At 46.8% G+C, this 23,294-nt stretch overlaps 1 protein-coding gene across 1 annotated transcript; it reads right to left on the reverse strand.

Moving 5' to 3' along the window:
• Positions 1-1,565: 1,565 nt before the first annotated feature.
• On the reverse strand, positions 1,566-23,294 carry PBK (PDZ binding kinase). Its single transcript, XM_073672919.1, has 7 exons — positions 23,121-23,294; positions 15,853-15,949; positions 14,702-14,844; positions 14,135-14,304; positions 4,066-4,195; positions 2,182-2,373; positions 1,566-2,102 (listed from the first exon to the last, which is right to left on the reverse strand). Exons 1-7 carry the CDS (start codon positions 23,179-23,181, stop codon positions 1,900-1,902), a joined length of 996 nt encoding a protein of 331 aa, XP_073529020.1. The 5' UTR covers positions 23,182-23,294; the 3' UTR covers positions 1,566-1,899.

Below are 23,294 nucleotides of genomic sequence, written 5' to 3' on the forward strand. Positions count from 1 at the left end.
CAAGAATATAACTACTATAATACTTTCCTATGTACAAGAATATAACTACTATAATACTGCCCCTATGTACAAGAATATAACTACTATAATACTGCCCCTATGTACAAGAATATAACTACTATAATACTGCCCCCTATGTACAAGAATATAACTACTATAATACTGCCCCCTATGTACAAGAATATAACTACTATAATACTGCCCCCTATGTACAAGAATATAACTACTATAATACTTTCCCCTATGTACAAGAATATAACTACTATAATACTTTCCCCTATGTACAAGAATATAACTACTATAATACTTTCCTATGTACAAGAATATAACTACTATAATACTGCCCCCTGTGTACAAGAATATAACTACTATAATACTGCTCCTATGTACAAGAATATAACTGCTATAATACTGCTCCTATGTACAAGAATATAACTGCTATAATACTGCTCCTATGTACAAGAATATAACTGCTATAATACTGCCCCTATGTACAAGAATATAACTGCTATAATACTGCCCCTATGTACAAGAATATAACTACTATAATACTGCCCTCTATGTACAAGAATATAACTACTATAATACTGCTCTCTATGTACAAGAATATAACTACTATAATACTGCCCCCTGTGTACAAGAATATAACTACTATAATACTGCTCCTATGTACAAGAATATAACTACTATAATACTGCTCCTATGTACAAGAATATAACTACTATAATACTGCTCTCTATGTACAAGAATATAACTACTATAATACTGCTCCTATGTACAAGAATATAACTACTATAATACTGCCCCCTGTGTACAAGAATATAACTACTATAATACTGCTCCTATGTACAAGAATATAACTATGTACAAGAATATAACTACTATAATACTGCTCCTATGTACAAGAATATAACTACTATAATACTGCTCTCTATGTACAAGAATATAACTACTATAATACTGCTCCTATGTACAAGAACATAACTACTATAATACTGCCCCCTATGTACAAGAATATAACTACTATAATACTGCTCCTATGTACAAGAATATAACTACTATAATACTGCCCCCTATGTACAAGAATATAACTACTATAATAGTGCCCCCTATGTACAAGAATATAACTACTATAATACTGCCCCCTATGTACAAGAATATAACTACTATAATACTGCTCCTATGTACAAGAATATAACTACTATAATACTGCTCCCTATGTGCAAGAATATAACTACTATAATACTGCCCCTATGTACAAGAATATAACTACTATAATACTGGCCCTATGCACAAGAATATAACTACTATAATACTGCTCCTATGTACAAGAATATAACTACTATAATACTGTTCCTATGTATAAGAATATAACTACTATAATACTGCCCCCTATGTACAAGAATATAACTACTATAATACTGCCCCTATGTGCAGGAATATAACTACTATAATACTGCCCCTATGTGCAGGAATATAACTGCTATAGTAACTTGTGCTGCAGAGCGCTTGGTAGTGTGTGCAGTGTATTATCGCACAGAATATAATGATCGCCATACAAGGAGTTACTTTTGGTAAGAGACTAGTACACGTTTTATTATGTGAATATATATAGAGACACTTATAAACATTAATATAAGACAAAACAACATAAAAACAAAACCCCTTTACAACTCTACAAACATCTGTATCTGAGGTGCAGTCCTCTTCCTCTCCCTCTCCTCTGGGGGCGCTCTCTATCTTTTATTTTCTCCTCATCCTCACCATCTCCTCTATATCTTCGCTTATTGTAACAATATAACAGTCTTAACACAACTGCTGGAAACACTTTCTGTGGAAGATGCAGCATTAAAACTAAAACCGGGGGACTTGGCAGGTCTACGGCGGCCTATAAAGTAATCATTGGATATTCTCCGCCTGTAGGGCCTCCACGATCAGTGCAGCAGAGGGTCTTTCTTTAGGGTCCTCACTGGAGCACATGAAGAACAGTTCGATGACCCGCTGGTAGGAGTTGTCCAGCTCATCTGCGTTGAGCGGTGGCCGTGTCCCCAGGGCTTCGAAGTAGGCGTCTTCGCCAAAGTCGTCTTCATCAAAAGAGTCGTCTGCGAACCAACAGAAGAAGGGATCAGAAAGTGACCAAGATTGGAGCGTCCTACACTGCTGGGTCCTTACAACACCCACCTTCATCATCATCATCGTCGTCGCTGCTTTCTGGTGGCAGGTTGAAATGAGGGATGGTCAAGGTCATCATCTCCCACAGAGTCAAACCAAAGGCGTAGATGTCAGACTTATCGGTGATGACCCCGTGTTCCTCCAGAGCTTCCTTGGGTTTCCAGGATTCTGTGCCAATGTAATGCGCCTCTGGATCACTCACTAGACGCAAGGAAGAGTAATAGTGAAACGAGTACAGGAAGAAAAGTCAGGTGAAAACCGAGACGGAGACACTAATAGTGAAACTCGTACAGGAAGACTAGTCTGGACAAGAAAGAAAAAAGAAAATTCTGTAATCTCTCCCAGCAGGAGGTCATACATGCAGGGCAAATGCCGGGGCCCTGATCAGGCGAGGGGGCCCACTCGCGATCGGACACCCCGCCGCGCTATGGGCGGAGGAGAGCGGTGTCAGCGCCCGCCCTTCCCCCCGCTTGCCCATGGCCCCAGCAGCCGGATACTTACCTCTCCCCGTGCCTCCGCAGATCCGCTGTCTTCCCACTCTGCGCTCCCTGAGACGTCTCAGGTCAGAGGGCACGGTGACGTCTTTACACCGCATCCTCTGCTGAGCAGTCACAACGCAGAGCGGGAAGACGCCGGCAACACGGCTGAGGAGTCCGGAGCAGCGGCAGCAGGTGAGGAGGAGTGAGCGGAGTATTTGATTTTTTTTTTTTTTTAATGCATGGAGGCATGGGGCATTATATGGGACGGGGGAATGACATCCTGCATGGCGCATTATATGGGGGGGGGGGGGGGTAATGACATCCTGCATGGTGCATTATGAGGGGGGGGGGCGGGGTGACATCCTGCATGGGGCATTATATGGGAGGGGGGGGGGGGGGGGAGTGGCATCCTGCATGGGGCATTATGAGGGGGGGGGGCGGGGTGACATCCTGCATGGGGCATTATATGGGAGGGGGGGGGGGGGGAGTGGCATCCTGCATGGGGCATTATGAGGGGGGGGGGGCGGGGTGACATCCCGCATGGGGCATTATATGGGACGGGGGAATGACATCCTGCATGGGGCATTATATGCGAGGGGGGGGAAGAGAGTGACATCCTGCATGGGGCATTATATGGGGGGGGGGTGGGGGAGTGACATCCTGCATGGGGCATTATATGGGGGGGGGGGGGGTAATGACATCCTGCATGGTGCATTATATGGGAGGGGGAGGGGGGAGGGGAAGTGACATCCTGCATGGGGCATTATATGGGGGGGGGGGGGGAGTGACATCCTGCATGGGGCATTATATGGGGGGGGGGGGGGTAATGACATCCTGCATGGTGCATTATATGGGAGGGGGAGGGGGGAGGGGAAGTGACATCCTGCATGGGGCATTATATGGGGGGGGGGGGGGGGGGGACAGTGGCATCCTGCATGGGGCATTATGAGGGGGGGGCGGGGTGACATCCTGCATGGGGCATTATATGGGGGGGTGACAGCCTGCATAGGGCATTATATGGGGGCCAGTATCCTGTACGGAGCGTAATAAGGGGACCAGTATCCTGTATTGAGCGTTTTATTGGGGCAAGTATTCTGTATGAAGCGTTATAAGGGGGCATGTTAAAGGGGCCCACTGAGACTCTGTCGCCCGGGGCCCAGAAAAACCTGGAGCCGGCCCTGCGTACAGGGCTTCTGCTGGGCAGAGGGAGCAGCTGTCGTGCCCTCATATCACATCGCCCTGCTGCGACTACATGGAGGGGTGCAGCACTTCTGCAAGTAAAATGTATGCAGACAGATGGGAGGGTCACAACTTATCTCCTAAGGAGAGGGGTGCAGGTTCCTTATCCCACAAGGAGGGGCTGAATTTTAGGACCTGACCCCGCAGTCCTCCATGGGGCTTCCACAGTACTCACTGATCATGTTCTCATCCAGCGGCAGCGACACCCCCACGTCGCAGATTTTGATGGACTCGAAGTTGCCCTTGATGACGACGTTGGTGGATTTGATGTCTCCGTGCAGGATGTTTTTATCGTTGTGCAGATACTGAAAGGAAAGTAAGAATAAGACGATCCCATAGAATGTAGTAAATGAATACAGGCCCGGCCAACGACAACCCCTACTGTGCAGAGACAGTATGACAGGTAGAGGGCGCTCTCATTGTCTGAGACGTGTGACTATTTTCCCGTCACTGGGGCGGTGTGAGCCATTGTTCTTTACCGCATGAGTTAAGCATATTTATACGAATGAGATGATGCCAAACTTATTTTTATTTTTTTTAAATTTCTGTGGGGGATGTTGAACCTACGATGTCTGATCACTCCCTCTATATTCAGTACAATCATACTGCAAGTATATAGCAAAAAAATGACTGTCTGCACAAAGAGGACCAACATGGCAGCCAGGCAACCCATCAGCAGTCCGCTATCATGTCGTGAAGGATTTCTCCCCATCGGTCCGCAGAAGAGCCGGCCTGGGAGCACCGGGACTTGGAACTGACAGTGAATACAAAAACAATGCGGACTTTGTGAGCGCTGCCAGGAAGGTCTGGCCGGTGCAACTTCTAAGTGCATCATATAAGTGTACTGCAATGAATTAGACCAGAATTTAACTAGAAGGGAACTGGATGCTCAGTCAAAGTAAACAATGTTTCTGTTTGTTTCCATTATCACCCTCTATAGTCCTTCACTTTCTACTAACCCCCCTAAATCCTTAAACCTAGTAAGGAACTGGTTCTCTCTCCCTCCATCCTCCCCCATTCATCTCACCTCCTCCTCAGAACTGTTCCTGAACATTCAATCCTGTGTCTCTAAGCACAGACAGCCATCTCATGTCCTGTCCTGCTCCCACCTACTAAACCTTTCTCTGCTCCTCCTCACTGCAGGCAATATCTCTCCCAATCCTCCCTCACCACATCCCCACGGTCACTTCTACCTCTCATCCACCATCTATCACAAATTTCAGCAACCCTTCTGACCTCATACCCATCCGCCCAGCCCTCGCTTCCCCAGTCCCTCTAACAGGAGCTCTTATGGAACGCTCGCTCCATCTGCAACAAACTTTCCTACATTTTCATTACTAACAAACTTTCCTTCCTCGCAGGGCTGTGGCGTCGGTAAGCCAAAACACAGACTCATAATCCTCAGTTTCCCTGACTTCTGACTCCACAGCCCCGGTCACTAATGAGCATGTACATAAAGTGCAGCACAGATTCATCTCAACTAAAAGCCCAAATCCTTCAATCAGGAACAGAACAGACATTTCATAAACTTACCCAAAATCTTATGAAAACATTTACAGCACATCCTGCATTGTACTTCTGTACCCAATATATTATATACAGTGAGTACGGAAAGTATTCAGACCCCTTTACATTTTTCACTCTGTTTCATTGCAGCCATTTGGTAAATTTTAAAAAGTTCATTTTTTTCTCATTAAAGTGCACTCTGCACCCCATCTGGACTGAAAAAAAACAGAAATGTAGAAATTTTTGCAAATTTATTAAAAAATAAAAACTGAAATCTCACATGGTCATAAGTATTCAGACCCTTTGCTCAGTATTGAGTAGAAGCCCCCTTTTGAGCTAGTACAGTCATGAGTCTTCTTGGGAATGATGCAACAAGTTTTTCACCCCTGGATTTGGGGTTCCTCTGCCGTTCTTCCTTGCAGATCCTCTCCAGGTCCGTCAGGTTGGATGGTGAACGTTGGTGGTCAGCCATTTTCAGGTCTGTACAGAGATGCTCTGGTTTAGGTCAGGGCTCTGGCTGGGCCAGTCCAGAATGGTCACAGAGTTGTTCTGAAGCCACTCCTTTTTGTTTTTAGCTGTGTGCTTAGGGTCATTGTCTTGTTGGAAGGTGAACCTTCGGCCAAGTCTGAGGTCCAGAGCACTCTGGAAGAGGTTTTCATCCAGGATATCTCTGTACTTGGCCGCATTCATGTTTCCTTCAATTGCAACCAGTCATCCTGTCCCTGCAGCTGAAAAACACCCCCATATCATGATGCTGCCACCACCATGTTTCACTGGTGGGATTGTATTGGGCAGGTGATGAGCAGAGCCTGGTTTTCTCCACACATACCGCGTAGAATTATCACCAAAAAGTTCTATCTTCGACTCATCAGACCAGAGAATCTTATTTCTCATAGTCTGTGAGTCCTTCATGTGTTTTTGAGCAAACTCTATGCGGGCTTTCATATGTCTTGCACTGAGGAGAGGCTTCCGTCGGGCCACTCTGCCATAAAGGCCTGATTGGTGGAGGGCTGCAGTGATAGTTGACTCTGTGGAACTTTCTCCCATCTCCTTACTGATAACACGGGGAGCGACGTGGATGGGAGGAGCAGCTCTTCCCAGCCCACGGTAGTAAAAAGAAAAAAAATAAACCTTTATACTCACCTGTCCAGCGGCCCCCGGTGTCCTCCTGGTCTCCGGCGGCGATGCTGTCTCCCCAGCGGCCAGGGGTACACTGCAGAGCGCGGGCTCGTGCCCCGCAGTGTACAGAGTTGCCAGGACCAGCAGTGTACACTCTGTACAACTCTGATGCTCACCTGACCCTGGGAACATTTGCAAGAATGTTCCCAAGGTGTTAAGTTCACCGGGGCTGATCAGCTGATGAACCCCAGTGACCTCCTGCAGCCGGTATACTGATAGGAGGGATTTTACACCCCTGTCAGTGTACATTGCTGAGGTCACTGCTGTAGAAGTGACATGATTGACGGGGGACACTTGTGGACTGTTTCGTTGAGGGCGGATGGGTGAGGGATATGGTTGTTTGTTTTTTTTATGTTTTTTTCAGGAGATTGAGAGCTTCGCGGACGGAGGGTAATAAAAAAAAAAATTGTAGAAGCGTGTGTGTTTTATTTCATTAAAATACTTTATTCTGGCCATGTCTTTTATTGAAAAAGCGGCGACGATTTTACCTCGCGGTTAGTAATAGGGGCATCTTATAGACGCCCTCCATTACTAACTTGGGCTTCACGTCAGCCGCCAATACAAGGCTGACATGAACCCCATCCCCATTACCCCCTCTCGCCACCGCTACAGGACAGTGGGAAGAGCGGAGGCTAAGCGCCAGATTTGGGGCATCTTATGGATGCGCCATTTCTGGGACTGCTGATATTAATAGCCACGGAGGGGGCTAGTATCCATGGCCCCTTCCCTGGCTATTAATATAAGCCTGCAGCTGACTAGTTTAGCCTTTGCTGGTTAGATTTTATAGGGGGACCCCACGTCCATTTCTTTCTGGGGTCCCCCTGTAATCTAGCCAGTAAATGCTTATCAAACAGCTGTGGGCTGATATTACTATCCAACATTGTTGGCTAATGGCCCCTTCCCCGGCTACTAATATCAGCCCCCAGCGGTCGGCTTTCCCTCTGCTGGTTATAAAAATTACGCGGGAGCCCACACCATTTTTTTTTTTTAATTTTAGGCTCTGTGCCCATAACTCATATTATGGGCACGTAGCAGCGCTTTGAAAACAATTTTTTCTGCGTCCAAAACGTTGCATTCTATTGAATGCAGGTAAATCCACATGTGTTCACTGGACCTTGCAGATTTACCGCATTCAATACTTTCTAGTGGTCAAGTTTCTGTTGCGGAGACTAGCGACTCTGCAAGACAATTTGATATGCTGCGGTCCTGAAAGACGCGCTGCATGTCAGTGTCCACGGGTGATCCGCAGCCTCTGATGCACGCATAGTGGACATGGGATTTCTAGAGATCCCATCCACTATGCTGTAACATCTGACCGTGGCCATGTACCCAAACTCACCCGCAGCATGTAAATTTGTGTAGCGGACACGATAGTCTCCACTGCAGATTTTGACCGATTGAAGTGTCATTATATGCGGTAGATTCACATGTACCGACAACAAAAGTGCGGTATTAAAACACCGCATTTTGGACTCAAGAAAAACATGCTGCATTCAAAGTGCTGATCAGGGGGACATAGCGGCTAATGAACCAGCTGTGAGATGTTATTTAATGGCCAGGGACCATGTTTGCCTAATGGCACCTTTCCAGGCTAAAACTAGCAACTCCCAGCAGTCGCATAAATTACATGAATAGAAATGCTAATGAAGATTGGGTGAATGGGACTAGCTGACACCCAGCTCTTTTGTTTGGTGATGACAAGGTGTCAATCAGACCTTTTCATGACCAAACTTAAAGTAAAGAGTTAAATAAACAGACACAGAGCAAACACTTTATTTGAGTTACAGCAGACACATTCTTTAATCATTTAAATGAACCAATATACTCACCCAGTTCTATGGTAATCCAAGGGTTTAAGCAATGTCTCACCAAATAACTTTATTTAGCTCCAAAAAGCATTCATCAATGTACTAAAACGCTTCAAAAAACGCATGTAAAAAATGCATGTAAAATGTACATGCGTTTTTTTTCTGCCAGGGAGAGGCAAAACCGCTCAGAAAATTTCTGCTTCAAATCTGCATCGTGCGCACATACCCCAACTCTCCTCTCCCTCACCACAACCTACTTACATTCTCTGCCCTCTCCAGGTCCACAATTCCCATTTCACAAACTTGCACACTTTTGCAGAAATATCAAACACCTTCACTCGCTTTCTGAGCCCCTCCTCCCTCTTACAGACATTAGTTCCTTACACGATGCAGACATTGCTGCTGCTTTATATAACACCACAACAGCTGCAGCTCTTGATTCGGTCGCCCCCCTCACATACCAAAGCTCGCACAATCAATAGGCAACCCTGGCACACCAACCTGACTAAAGAACTGCGAAGGGCCTCCAGGGTTGCTGAGCGGAGACGGAAAAGGTTCCCTCTCCAAAGAGCACTTCATCGCATTGAAACAGTCCCTTACTACCTTCAAGTCTACAGTCACTGCAGCAAAACAAACCTACTTCTCATCTCTCATATCCTCTGTCTCACAACCCTAAACAGCTATTCAACACTTTCAATTCTCTCCTCCATCCCCCAGCACTTCCTCCCTCTCCTCTCAGCCGAAGACTTTGCCTCATTCCTCAAACAGAAGATTGACACCATCAGGCAAAGCTTTTACCTAATGTTTCAACAGCCCCTTCTCATAATGACTCAACTCTCCTCCTCCAAAACACATCTCACCACCTGTGCACTCGACCCGATCCCGTCCCACCTCATCCAGACCTCACCACACTCATCATCCCAACCCTAACCCGTCTCTTCAACCTGTCACTAACTGGTGTCTTCGCCTCATGCTTTAAGCATGACTCGATCACACCCAACCTCAAAAAGCCCTCCCTTGAGCCATCCTCCGTGTCTAGCTATTGCCCCATTTCACTTCTCCGAAAGGGAACTGACTGATGACCCTTGTCCCTATAAGAGTACAATTATTGACAGTGGTCAAAATTATTAGGGTCTCAATACACACGAGTCCATATAGTGAATAGGCTCAATACATATAACATTTGAGTGTACAAAGGATTAAATAAGAAAGATCTCACCCATATTCAGTTTTGTCCTCTATGTCCTTTGTAGCTCCTCAGGATTCCCTGTTAGTGGTGGAGTTCTCATAGTTTATTGTCCCTGCCAGTCCCTATAGCTTAGAGATGGCCATGAGACCCCAAGAACTCCCACTCTTACAAGGGCAGTCCACAGCTGACCCTGTACTAGTACAGCCCTGAACTAGCCCTATTAGTGCCTCCCGACGCGTGTCTTCAGGATTCTGAGTCTTCAGGGGATTGGCACATGCATCTCCACATCGGGAATAAGGGAAAAAGACCCACCCTCCAGATTATGGATGGGATAAATAGATAGTTGAGTATTAGAAAGTGCACTCATTATATAGGGAAGTTTTAAGTGGGAACCTCCCCCACTCCATATGTTTCCATACCAAGATTGGATCAATTTCAAATAATCACAGCCTCAAGGGCCAATCAGAGAAGTGTCCTACCCTCAAAAATGGTCCTATTTGAGTATATCGCTTAATCAAAATCAAATTGTTCCACATGACACCTAGGATTCGTAGTCTACATGTCTGGACATCGTGTGGAACGCACGATGTATATACGTCTAATTCTAAATATGCCAGGACAGAACCCAACTTAAAAATACCTTTTTATTAAAGATATAATTGCCTTTTATGGAATATGATTCAGAATTGGTTCCTTCCTAATTATGAATTGAGAAAGTATTTATATGGTCCATGTTCTAATCATTATAACATTGATATATAAAGGTGCCTGAAATGTATTTCAAATTGAGTAATGCAGGCCCCTTTATGTGTATAATGGTAATGTGCGCATGTGGCGATTTGGGGGCGACAATAAGTCGTTGGACCGCGGCCCCCGCCACACTGATGGATGCTGGAGCATATCCATCAGTGTGGGTTGCGCTCACTGGGGCAGGTGCCCTTTCAACACGCAACGGAGTCCTATTTTTATGGGGACAAATATGATGTGGAGCGCACGATGCGTTCCACAAAATTCACATAGGTGGAGCGCACAGTGCATGCGATGCGTTCCACCTGGACAGGAGGTGACGTCGGTGGTAATGACGCACCAGATGTGACGGCGACTCGCACAGGTGGAGAGCACAGTACGCGTATTGCGTTCCACCTGAACAGGATGTGGCGTTGGTCGATGACACACCGGATATGACGTCTTTCCTCCCGCACGCGCACCGGAAATGACACCAGTTAGCGTGTGTGGAACGCACTCTTGCGTTCCACACGATGTCCAGACATGTAGACTACGAATCCTAGGTGTCATGTGGAACAATTTGATTTTGATTAAGCGATATTCTCAAATAGGACCATTTTTGAGGGTAGGACACTTCTCTGATTGGCCCTTGAGGCTGTTATTATTTGAAATTGATCCAATCTTAGTATGGAAACCTATGGGGTGGGGGAGGTTCCCACTTAAAACTGCCCTATATAATGAGTGTACTCTCTATTACTCAACTATCTGTTTATCCCATCTATAATCTGGAGGGTGGGTCTTTTTCCCTTATTCCCGATGTGGAGATGCATGTGCCAATCCCCTGAAGACACGCGTCGGGAGGCACTAATAGGGCTAGTTCAGGGCTGTACTAGTACAGGGTCAGCTGTGGACTGCCCTTGTAAGAGCGGGAGTTCTTGGGGTCTCAGGGCCATCTCTAAGCTATAGGGACTGGCAGGGACAATAAACGATGAGAACTCCACCACTAACAGGGAATCCTGAGGAGCTACAAAGGACATAGAGGACAAAACTGAATATGGGTGAGATCTTTCTTATTTAATCCTTTGTACACTCAAATGTTATATGTATTGAGCCTATTCACTATATGGACTCATGTGTATTGAGACCCTAATAATTTTGACCACTGTCAATAATTGTACTCTTATAGGGACAAGGGTCATCAGTCAGATCTCTCTTACAATTTTAATATGTTTGTCTACCAAAAAAATTCTCTTTTTAAGAAAAATACTCAGTAAAAGTTACATTTTAAATCCCCAATTTTGCAATTTTCTGACAAAACTATTTGTGTGGATGTGGGAAGAGGTCCTGAGGGATCTTTACTATGCTTTGGCATCTCTTTATAATTTTTTGCTTAATTGTGTCCCCATTTCACTTCACCCCTACGCCTCAAAACTACTGGAACAACATGTCCACTCCGAACTGTCCTCCCACCTCTCTTCCTGCTCCCTCTTCGACCACCTACAATCTGGCTTCCGAAAGCACCATTTCACTGAAACTGCCCTGACTAAAGTCACCAACGACCTACGAACTGCCAAATCCAAGCGACGGTACTCTATCCTCCTCCTCCTGGACCTGTCATCTGCCTGTGACACAGTTGACCATTGCCTCTTACTACAGACTCTCTTGGCATCACAGACTTGACCCTATCTTTTATCGCCTCGTACCTAACAGACCAGATATTCAGCGTCTCCCACTCACGCACCACCTCCTCATCTCGCCCCCGATCTGTTGGTGTCCCCATGGTTCAGTTCTAGGACCTCTGCTCTTCTCCATCTACACCTTTGGCCTGGGACAGCTCATAGAGTCTCATGGCTTTCATTATCACCTCTATGCTGATGACACACAGATCTACCTCTCTGGACCCGACATCTCCTCCTTACTAACCAGAATCCCACAATGTCCGTCCGCTATTGCATCCTTCTTCTCTGCCAGATTTCTAAAACTCAACATGGATAAAACAGAGTTCATCATCTTTCCACCGTCTTATTCATCTCCCCCAACTGACCTATCCATCAACGTCAATGGCTGCCCACTCTCCCCAGTCCCTCAAGCTCGCTGCCTCAGGGTAGCCCTGGACTCTGAACTCTCCTTCATACCACATATCCAAGCCCTTTCCACTTCCTGCCGACTCCAACTCAAAAACATCTCCCGGATCCGCACATTCCTCAACCATGAATCTGCAAAACACTAGTGCATGCCCTCATCATCTCCCACCTCGACTACTGCAACCTCCTGCTCTTTGGCCTCCCCTCTAACAACCCTCCAATCTATCCTAAACTCTGCTGGTCGACTAATCCACCTGTCCCCTCGCTATTCCTGGCCTCCCCCCTCTGTCAATCCCTTCACTGGCTCCCCATTGCTCAGAGACTCTAGTTCAAAACCCTACCCTTGGCATGCAAAGCCATCCACAACCTGTCTCCTCCATATATCTCTGACCTAGTCTCCCGGTACATACCTGCATGCAACGTCCAATCCTCACAAGATCTCCTTCTCTACTCCCCTCCTCCCACAATCGCATACAAGATTTCTCCCGTGCTTCCCCCCTACTCTGGAACTGTCTACCCCCAACACATCAGACACTCACCTACCATGGAAACCTTCAAAAAGGAACCTGAAGACCCACCTCTTCTGACAAGCCTACAACCTGCAGTAACCACCGCACCACCATACCGCTGCACGACCAGCTCTACCCTCACCTACTGTATCCTCACCCATCCCTTGTAGACTGTGAGCCCTCGCGGGCAGGGTCCTCGCTCCACCATACCGCTGCACGACCAGCTCTACCCTCACCTACTGTATCCTCACCCATCCCTTGTAGACTGTGAGCCCTCGCGGGCAGGGTCCTCGCTCCACCATACCGCTGCACGACCAGCTCTACCCTCACCTACTGTATCCTCACCCATCCCTTGTAGACTGTGAGCACTCGGGGGCAGGGTCCTCGCTCCTCCTGTACCAGTCGCGGACTCGTTTTTGTTCAAGATTATTGTAATTGTCTTTGCTATGTATCAGAGCTCAGCTCCGATTGCTGCTCTAACTGGCAGATGGCGGTTGTATAACAGCTCCTGAGCTCATTCTGCGACATGACGGATATATCAGTCATTAGGCTGTCGGGGGGTCACGCAGCCCCTCTATTTTCCCTGAATTTAATGACGTCAGAAAACTCCTTTAAATTAAAAACGTATTTTAGCCAAAAATTCATTTCTGTCATCACATTCTATAAGGAATTCTGACAGCTTTCTCCTGCATCCTCTATGTATCACCGTACATAGCAAACTACACAGTGAGATATCCGTGACCCGTTCAGTGGCCTGGATCAGAGCTGGTGGTCCTTGGCTGCCAAACTAAATGAAAGCCAGTGTCCTACAGATCTGTTTTATTGCCCACCCTGGGTCAGTAACACTTGGTCTCTCTACTGAGACGATTTAGGCTTTGGTCAGAATCCATCACAGAAGATTGCTCAGGAGAAGAGGTGAGCCTTACAGACCAAGGAGAGCTCACTGACGGATTCACAGGTAGCTCATTCTGCAGTAGTCTGCTATGTACTGTGATACACAGAGGATGTAGAAGACTAACAGTTCAAAATATTCAGAGGAAACTATTTTGGCAAAAAATAATTACAAGAGAAGAAATACATGAATTTAAGTTACAAAAAGACCACATTTATGTTACTAAATGAAATCTGCAGAAAAGTAATTAAAGTGCTACATGTGGGGCCAAGTAGATGATAATGGGGGGCAGCAGGCTAATGACCTGGAGCTCCCCTTGCATTATCAGGGGGCACAGCTGTGATACGTTACCTTCAGCCCCCGCGCCATGCTCAGCGCCACCTTCAGGATGGTGTGGGCAGGGAACGGGCCCAGACTCTTCTCGCTTCTCTCCTCTATCAGGTCGTTCAGAGACTTCTCTCCGCCGTACTCCATGGCGAGGCACAAGCTGCCGTCTATTGCCTTGGTCAGACCTCTGTAACCTGAGAGATAGGTGATACACCTTGTGAGCTGGTCACATGTTAGGATGCGTTCACACCAGACAGGTTTCATGTTTTCGGAGTTGGATAACCCTATTAGCTGACACCAGACACCGAGGGAATCAGAAAGAAATCTAATATTGGCAGACAACTGCTGAGATATCGAGGTCAATGGCAACAGCTGCATCTAAGAGGTCAGACAGCCATCATCAGCAGTAGAGGAAGCCCCCCGGGGACCCAGCGTCGCCCCCTACTGGATATAGGAAACCATGAGATGATGATGGACCCATTACCCGCAGCTGAAACCAGACTACCAGGTTTATTCCATCAACCACACAACAGAAATCTCACTGACATCTCCCGAATTACAACACCGACTCCACAGATACCTTCTACTCACCAACAATGTTCGGGTGTTTCAGGTTTTTGAGAATTCTGGCCTCATTGTTCAGTCTCGTCTCATAGAGGCTCTTACTGGACATATCACATTGTTTATTCACCTTCTTCACCGCCCAAGGGGAATGAGACAGACCTTTTGGTGATCTATGAAAAAATAATAAAATGCTTATACTCCAGAGCTGCACTCACTATTCTGCTGGTGCAGTCACTGTGTACATACATTACGGATCCTGAGTTACATCCTGTATTATCCTTCAGAGCTGCACTCACTATTCTGCTGGTGCAGTCACTGTGTATATACATTACATTACTGATCCTGAGTTACATCCTGTATTATACTCCAGAGCTGCACTCACTATTCTGCTGGTGCAGTCACTGTGTACATACATTACATTACTGATCCTGAGTTACATCCTGTATTATACTCCAGAGCTGCACTCACTATTCTGCTGCTGCAGTCACTGTGTACATACATTACATTACTGATCCTGAGTTATATCCTGTATTATACTCCAGAGCTGCACTCACTATTCTGCTGCTGCAGTCACTGTGTACATACAATACATTACGGATCCTGAGATACATCCTGTATTATACTCCAGAGCTGCACTCACTATTCTGCTGGGGCAGTCACTGTGCACATACATTACATTACGGATCCTGAGATACATCCTGTATTATACTCCAGAGCTGCACTCACTATTCTGCTGGCGCAGTCACTTTGTACATACATTACATTACTGATCCTGAGTTACATTCTGTATTATACTCCAGAGCTGCACTCACTATTCTGCTGGTGCAGTCACTGTGTACATACATTACATTACTGATCCTGTACTGATCCTGAGTTACATCCTGTATTATACTCCAGAGCTGCACTCACTATTCTGCTGCTGCAGTCACTGTGTACATACATTACATTACTGATCCTGAGTTACATCCTGTATTATCATCCAGAGCTGCACTCACTATTCTGCTGGTGCAGTCACTGTGTACATACATTACATTACTGATCCTGAGTTACATCCTGTATTATACCCCAGAGCTGCACTCACTATTCTGCTGATGGGAGGACTGTGTAAGTATATTACTCTGAATATATACACAGTAGAAGTGCAGCTCTTGATGGGAGTCTTATGCAATGGACTTTACCTTTTCATGAGATAGACGCTGACTCCGGTGCCGTAACCAAACTTCTTCATAAATGGTGAGGCCGGGATGGCAAAAGAAGGGGACTGTGTGGAGGATCCTGCAATAGAGGAATATACCAGCCGTATGACTGTACGATGACATCACCTCCCCCCCCAGTATAATACACACCCGTATCATTGTACGATGACATCACCTCCCCCCTAGTATAATACACCCCCCATATCACTGTATGATGACATCACCTCCCCCCTAGTATAATACATCCCCCATATCACTGTATGATGACATCACCTCCCCCCCCAGTATAATACACCCCCGTATCATTGTACGATGACATCACCTCCCCCCTAGTATAATACACCCCCCATATCACTGTATGATGACATCACCTCCCCCCTAGTATAATACATCCCCCATATCACTGTATGATGACATCACCCCCCCCCAGTATAATACACCCCCGTATCATTGTACGATGACATCACCTCCCCCCTAGTATAATACACCCCCCATATCACTGTATGATGACATCACCTCCCCCCTAGTATAATACATCCCCCATATCACTGTATGATGACATCACCCCCCCCAGTATAATACACCCCCGTATCATTGTACGATGACATCACCTCCCCCCTAGTATAATACACCCCCCATATCACTGTATGATGACATCACCTCCCCCCTAGTATAATACACCCCCCATATCACTGTATGATGACATCACCTCCCCCCAGTATAATATATCGGAGGAAATGGAGAGTGATAAAGTAAACCCTCCGCTAAATATCACCCACCTAACCCAGGAGGAAGTTCAGAAACGCCTAAATAATATCAAAATAGACAAGTCACCAGGCCCAGATGACATACACCCCCGGGTACTAAAAGAATTAAGTAATGTGATAGACAGACCGCTGTATCTTATATTCAAGCACTCTTTATGGACAGGGACTGTCCCACTAGACTGGTGCCAAGCAAATGTGGTACCAATATTAAAAAAGGGGTCTAAAAGTGACCCTGGGAACTATAGAGCAGTCAGCTTAACGTCTGTAGTGGGTAAATTGTTTGAAGGATTTCTTAGAGACGCTATTGTAGAATATCTTAATGATAATAACTGTCTAACTCCATATCAACATGGATTCATGAGGGATCGCTCCTGATCGCCTTCTACGAGGAGGTGAGCTCACAGCTGGACCAGGGAGAGTCAGTGGATGTTGTAGACCTTGACTTCTCCAAAGCGTTTGATACCGTGCCACACAAAAGGTTGGTATATAAAATGAGAATGCTTGGTCTGGGGGATAATGTGTGCAAGTGGGTAAATAGCTGGCTGAGTGATAGAAAGCAGAGGGTGGTTATCAATGGAGTAAGCTCAGGGGGTGTCAGGGTTACTAGCGGGGGGCCTCAAGGGTCTGTCTTGGGCCCTATATTATTTAATATATTTATTAATGATCTAGTGGAAGGGTTGCATAGTAAAATAGCAATATTTGCAGATGATACTAAACTTTGTAAAGTAGTTAATACAGATGAGGATAGGGCACAGCTACAGGAGGATTTAGATAAATTGGGGAGTTGGGCCAAAAAATGGCAAATGGGGTTCAATGCCGATAAATGTAAGGTCATGCACATGGGAAAGAAAAACAGCAGTCACCCATACATATTAAATGGGAAACCGTTGGGGAAATCTGACATGGAGAAGGACCTGGGCATCTTGGTTAATAGCAAATTAAATTGGAGTGCCCAGTGTCAGGCAGCAGCTGCGAAGGCAAATAGAGTCATGGCATGCATCAGAAGAGGAATAGGGGCATATGATGAGAACATTGTTCTTCCTCTGTATAAAGCGCTGGTAAGGCCGCACTTAGAATATTGTGCACAGTTCTGGGCTCCGGTGCTCAGGAAAGACATATTGGAGCTAGAGAGGGTACAAAGGAGGGCGACTAAGGTAATAAAGGGAATGGAGGGACTAGAATACCCAGAGAGGTTGTCAAAATTAGGCCTATTTACATTGGAAAAGAGAAGGCTTAGGGGAGACCTCATACACATGTATAAATACATCAGGGGGCAGTACAGAGATCTCTCCCATGACCTGTTTATACCAAGGATGGTGACAAAGACGAGGGGGCACACTATGCGTCTGGAGGAAAGGAGGCTTCTGCACCAGCATAGAAGGGGATTCTTTACGGTCAGAGCCGTGAGACTCTGGAACTCTCTGGGAGAGGAAGTGGTGATGTCCAACTCACTTAATGAGTTCAAGAGAGGCCTGGACGCCTTTCTTGAGAACAATAAAATTACATCTTATGGTTAGTGATAGTTAATTAATCCAGGGATTTAATCTGACTGCCAGATTGGTGTCGGGAAGTGAATTTTTCCTCAATGATGTAAATTGGCCTATACCGCATGGTTTTTTTTGCCTTCCCCTGGATCAACGCTGCGGAATAGCTGCAGTGCACAAGAAATAGGCTGAACTGGATGGACGCTTGTCTTTTTTCGGCCTTATAAACTATGAAACTATGAATTTACTGACAGTGCAGGCAAAATATATACACCCCCCATATCACTGTACGATGGCATCACCGCCCCCCCCAGTATAATACACCCCCCCATATCACTGTACGATGACATCACCTCCCCAGTATAATACACCCCCCATATCACTGTACGATGACATCACCTCCCCCCCAGTATAATACACCCCCCCATATCACTGTACGATGACATTACCTACCCCCAGTATAATACACCCCCCATATCACTGTATGATGACATCACCTCCCCCCAGTATAATACATCCCCCATATCACTGTATGATGACATCCCCTCCCCCCAGTATAATACATCCCCCATATCACTGTATGATGACATCCCCTCCCCCCAGTATAATACACCCCCCAATATCACTGTACGATGACATCCCCTCCCCCCAGTATAATACACCCCCCCATATCACTGTACGATGACATCACCTCCCCCCAGTATAATACACCCCCCCATATCACTGTACGATGACATCACCTCCCCCCAGTATAATACACCCCCCCATATCACTGTACGATGACATCACCTCCCCCCAGTATAATACACCCCCCATATCACTGTACGATGACATCACCTCCCCCCAGAATAATACACCCCCCATATCACTGTACGATGACGTCACCTCCCCCCAGTATAATACACCCCCCCATATCACTGTACGATGACATCACCTCCCCCCAGTATAATACACCCCCCATATCACTGTACGATGACGTCACCTCCCCCCAGTATAATACACCCCCCCATATCACTGTATGATGACATCACCTCCCCCCCAGTATAATACACCCCCCATATCACTGTACGATGACATCACCTCCCCCCAGTATAATACACCCCCCATATCACTGTACGATGACATCACCTCCCCCCAGTATAATACACCCCCCATATCACTGTACGATGACATCACCTCCCCTCAGTATAATACACCCCCCCATATCACTGTACGATGACATCACTTCCCCCCCAGTATAATACACCCCCCATATCACTGTATGATGACATCACCTCCCCCCAGTATAATACACCCCCCATATCACTGTATGATGACATCACCTCCCCCCAGTATAATACATCCCCCATATCACTGTATGATGACATCACCTCCCCCCAGTATAATACATCCCCCATATCACTGTACGATGACATCACCTCCCCCCAGTATAATACACCCCCCATATCACTGTACGATGACATCCCCTCCCCCCAGTATAATACACCCCCCCATATCACTGTACGATGACATCACCTCCCCCCAGTATAATACACCCCCCATATCACTGTACGATGACATCACCTCCCCCCAGAATAATACACCCCCCATATCACTGTACGATGACGTCACCTCCCCCCAGTATAATACACCCCCCCATATCACTGTACGATGACATCACCTCCCCCCAGTATAATACACCCCCCCATATCACTGTACGATGACATCACCTCCCCCCAGTATAATACACCCCCCATATCACTGTACGATGACGTCACCTCCCCCCAGTATAATACACCCCCCCATATCACTGTATGATGACATCACCTCCCCCCCAGTATAATACACCCCCCATATCACTGTACGATGACATCACCTCCCCCCAGTATAATACACCCCCCATATCACTGTACGATGACATCACCTCCCCTCAGTATAATACACCCCCCCATATCACTGTACGATGACATCACCTCCCCCCAGTATAATACACCCCCCATATCACTGTACGATGACATCACCTCCCCAGTATAATACACCCCCCCATATCACTGTACGATGACATCACCTCCCCCCAGTATCATACATCCCCCATATCACTGTATGATGACATCACCTCCCCCCAGTATAATACACCCCCCATATCACTGTACGATGACATCACCTCCCCCCAGTATAATACACCCCCCATATCACTGTATGATGACATCACCTCCCCCCAGTATAATACACCCCCCCATATCACTGTATGATGACATCACCTCCCCCCAGTATAATACACCCCCCATATCACTGTATGATGACATCACCTCCCCCCAGTATAATACACCCCCCCATATCACTGTATGATGACATCACCTCCCCCCAGTATAATACATCCCCCATATCACTGTATGATGACATCACCTCCCCTCAGTATAATACACCCCCCATATCACTGTATGATGACATCACCTCCCCTCAGTATAATACACCCCCCATATCACTGTACGATGACATCACCTCCCCCCAGTATAATACACCCCCCATATCACTGTATGATGACATCACCTCCCCCCAGTATAATACACCCCCCATATCACTGTACGATGACATCACCTCCCCCCAGTATAATACATCCCCCATATCACTGTATGATGACATCACCTCCCCCCAGTATAATACACCCCCCATATCACTGTATGATGACATCACCTCCCCCCAGTATAATACATCCCCCATATCACTGTACGATGACATCACCTCCCCCCAGTATAATACACCCCCCCATATCACTGTACGATGACATCACCTCCCCCCAGTATAATACACCCCCCATATCACTGTACGATGACATCACCTCCCCCCAGTATAATACATCCCCCATATCACTGTACGATGAGATCACCTCCCCCCAGTATAATACACCCCCCATATCACTGTACGATGACGTCACCTCCCCCCAGTATAATACACCCCCCCATATCACTGTACGATGACATCACCTCCCCCCAGTATAATACACCCCCCATATCACTGTACGATGACATCACCTCCCCCCAGTATAATACATCCCCCCATATCACTGTACGATGACATCACCTCCCCCCAGTATAATACACCCCCCCATATCACTGTACGATGACATCACCTCCCCCAGTATAATACACCCCCCATATCACTGTACGATGACATCACCTCCCCCCAGTATAATACACCCCCCCATATCACTGTACGATGACATCACCTCCCCCCAGTATAATACACCCCCCCATATCACTGTACGATGACATCACCTCCCCCCAGTATAATACACCCCCCATATCACTGTACGATGACATCACCTCCCCCCAGTATAATACACCCCCCATATCACTGTACGATGACATCACCTCCCCCCAGTATAATACACCCCCCATATCACTGTACGATGACATCACCTCCCCCCAGTATAATACACCCCCCATATCACTGTACGATGACATCACCTCCCCCCAGTATAATACACCCCCCATATCACTGTACGATGACATCACCTCCCCCCAGTATAATACACCCCCCCATATCACTGTACGATGACATCACCTCCCCCCAGTATAATACACCCCCCCATATCACTGTACGATGACATCACCTCCCCCCAGTATAATACACCCCCCCATATCACTGTACGATGACATCACCTCCCCCCAGTATAATACACCCCCCATATCACTGTACGATGACATCACCTCCCCCCAGTATAATACATCCCCCATATCACTGTATGATGACATCACCTCCCCCCAGTATAATACACCCCCCATATCACTGTATGATGACATCACCTCCCCCCAGTATAATACACCCCCCATATCACTGTATGATGACATCACCTCCCCCCAGTATAATACACCCCCCCATATCACTGTACGATGACATCACCTCCCCCCAGTATAATACACCCCCCATATCACTGTATGATGACATCACCTCCCCCCAGTATAATACATCCCCCATATCACTGTATGATGACATCACCTCCCCTCAGTATAATACACCCCCCATATCACTGTATGATGACATCACCTCCCCCCAGTATAATACATCCCCCATATCACTGTATGATGACATCACCTCCCCTCAGTATAATACATCCCCCATATCACTGTATGATGACATCACCTCCCCTCAGTATAATACACCCCCCATATCACTGTATGATGACATCACCTCCCCTCAGTATAATACACCCCCCATATCACTGTACGATGACATCACCTCCCCCCAGTATAATACACCCCCCATATCACTGTATGATGACATCACCTCCCCCCAGTATAATACACCCCCCATATCACTGTACGATGACATCACCTCCCCCCAGTATAATACACCCCCCCATATCACTGTACGATGACATCACCTCCCCCCCAGTATAATACACCCCCCATATCACTGTATGATGACATCACCTCCCCCCAGTATAATACACCCCCCATATCACTGTACGATGACATCACCTCCCCTCAGTATAATACACCCCCCATATCACTGTATGATGACATCACCTCCCCCCAGTATAATACATCCCCCATATCACTGTACGATGAGATCACCTCCCCCCAGTATAATACACCCCCCATATCACTGTACGATGACATCACCTCCCCCCCAGTATAATACACCCCCCATATCACTGTATAATGACATCACCTCCCCCCAGTATAATACACCCCCCCATATCACTGTACGATGACATCACCTCCCCCCCAGTATAATACACCCCCCATATCACTGTATAATGACATCACCTCCCCCCAGTATAATACACCCCCCCATATCACTGTATGATGACATCACCTCCCCCCCCCAGTATAATAGACATAAGTATGATTTCATATCTCAGTGTGATGACGTCATTTATATATCACTGGTGACATTGCACTGAGCCATACTGCATAGTGACGTCAAACTCTAAATGCTTCTGCTATAAAAGCTATGACGTCACCCGCGGCTCTCCACCCCACACACATGGACTTCCCCGGGGTCCCGCTCTCACCGGAGCTCCTGCCCGTCTCCACCTTACAGGGAGTCTTGAAGCTGCTTTCTGCCTTCTCCATTTTTTCGACTTCTGCCGTTACACCGCGAACTGCTCCCGCGACACAATTCAAACCGAAGCTGGCGCGCTCCCGAGCCTGACGTCACCGAGGAGCGACGTACGCGCGTAACAACG

This window comes from Phyllobates terribilis, unplaced genomic scaffold (genome assembly GCF_046119375.1).
Source record: "Phyllobates terribilis strain yellow unplaced genomic scaffold, ASM4611937v1 Scaffold_3__8_contigs__length_932513732, whole genome shotgun sequence".
In the NCBI taxonomy this organism is placed as follows: domain Eukaryota; kingdom Metazoa; phylum Chordata; class Amphibia; order Anura; family Dendrobatidae; genus Phyllobates; species Phyllobates terribilis.

What these genes read in the sequence shown, in the direction of transcription:
- PBK (XM_073672919.1), bottom strand. Translation starts at nt 23,181, where the DNA reads ATGGAGAAGGCAGAAAGCAGCTTCAAGACTCCCTGTAAGGTGGAGACG. An exon ending in GAAACACCCGAACATTGTTG is followed by an intron (nt 14,305 to 14,701) that starts GTGAGTAGAAGG and finishes CCTATCTCTCAG; the next exon opens with GTTACAGAGGTCTGACCAAG. An exon ending in GCATGGCGCGGGGGCTGAAG is followed by an intron (nt 4,196 to 14,134) that starts GTAACGTATCAC and finishes CTTTCCTTTCAG; the next exon opens with TATCTGCACAACGATAAAAA.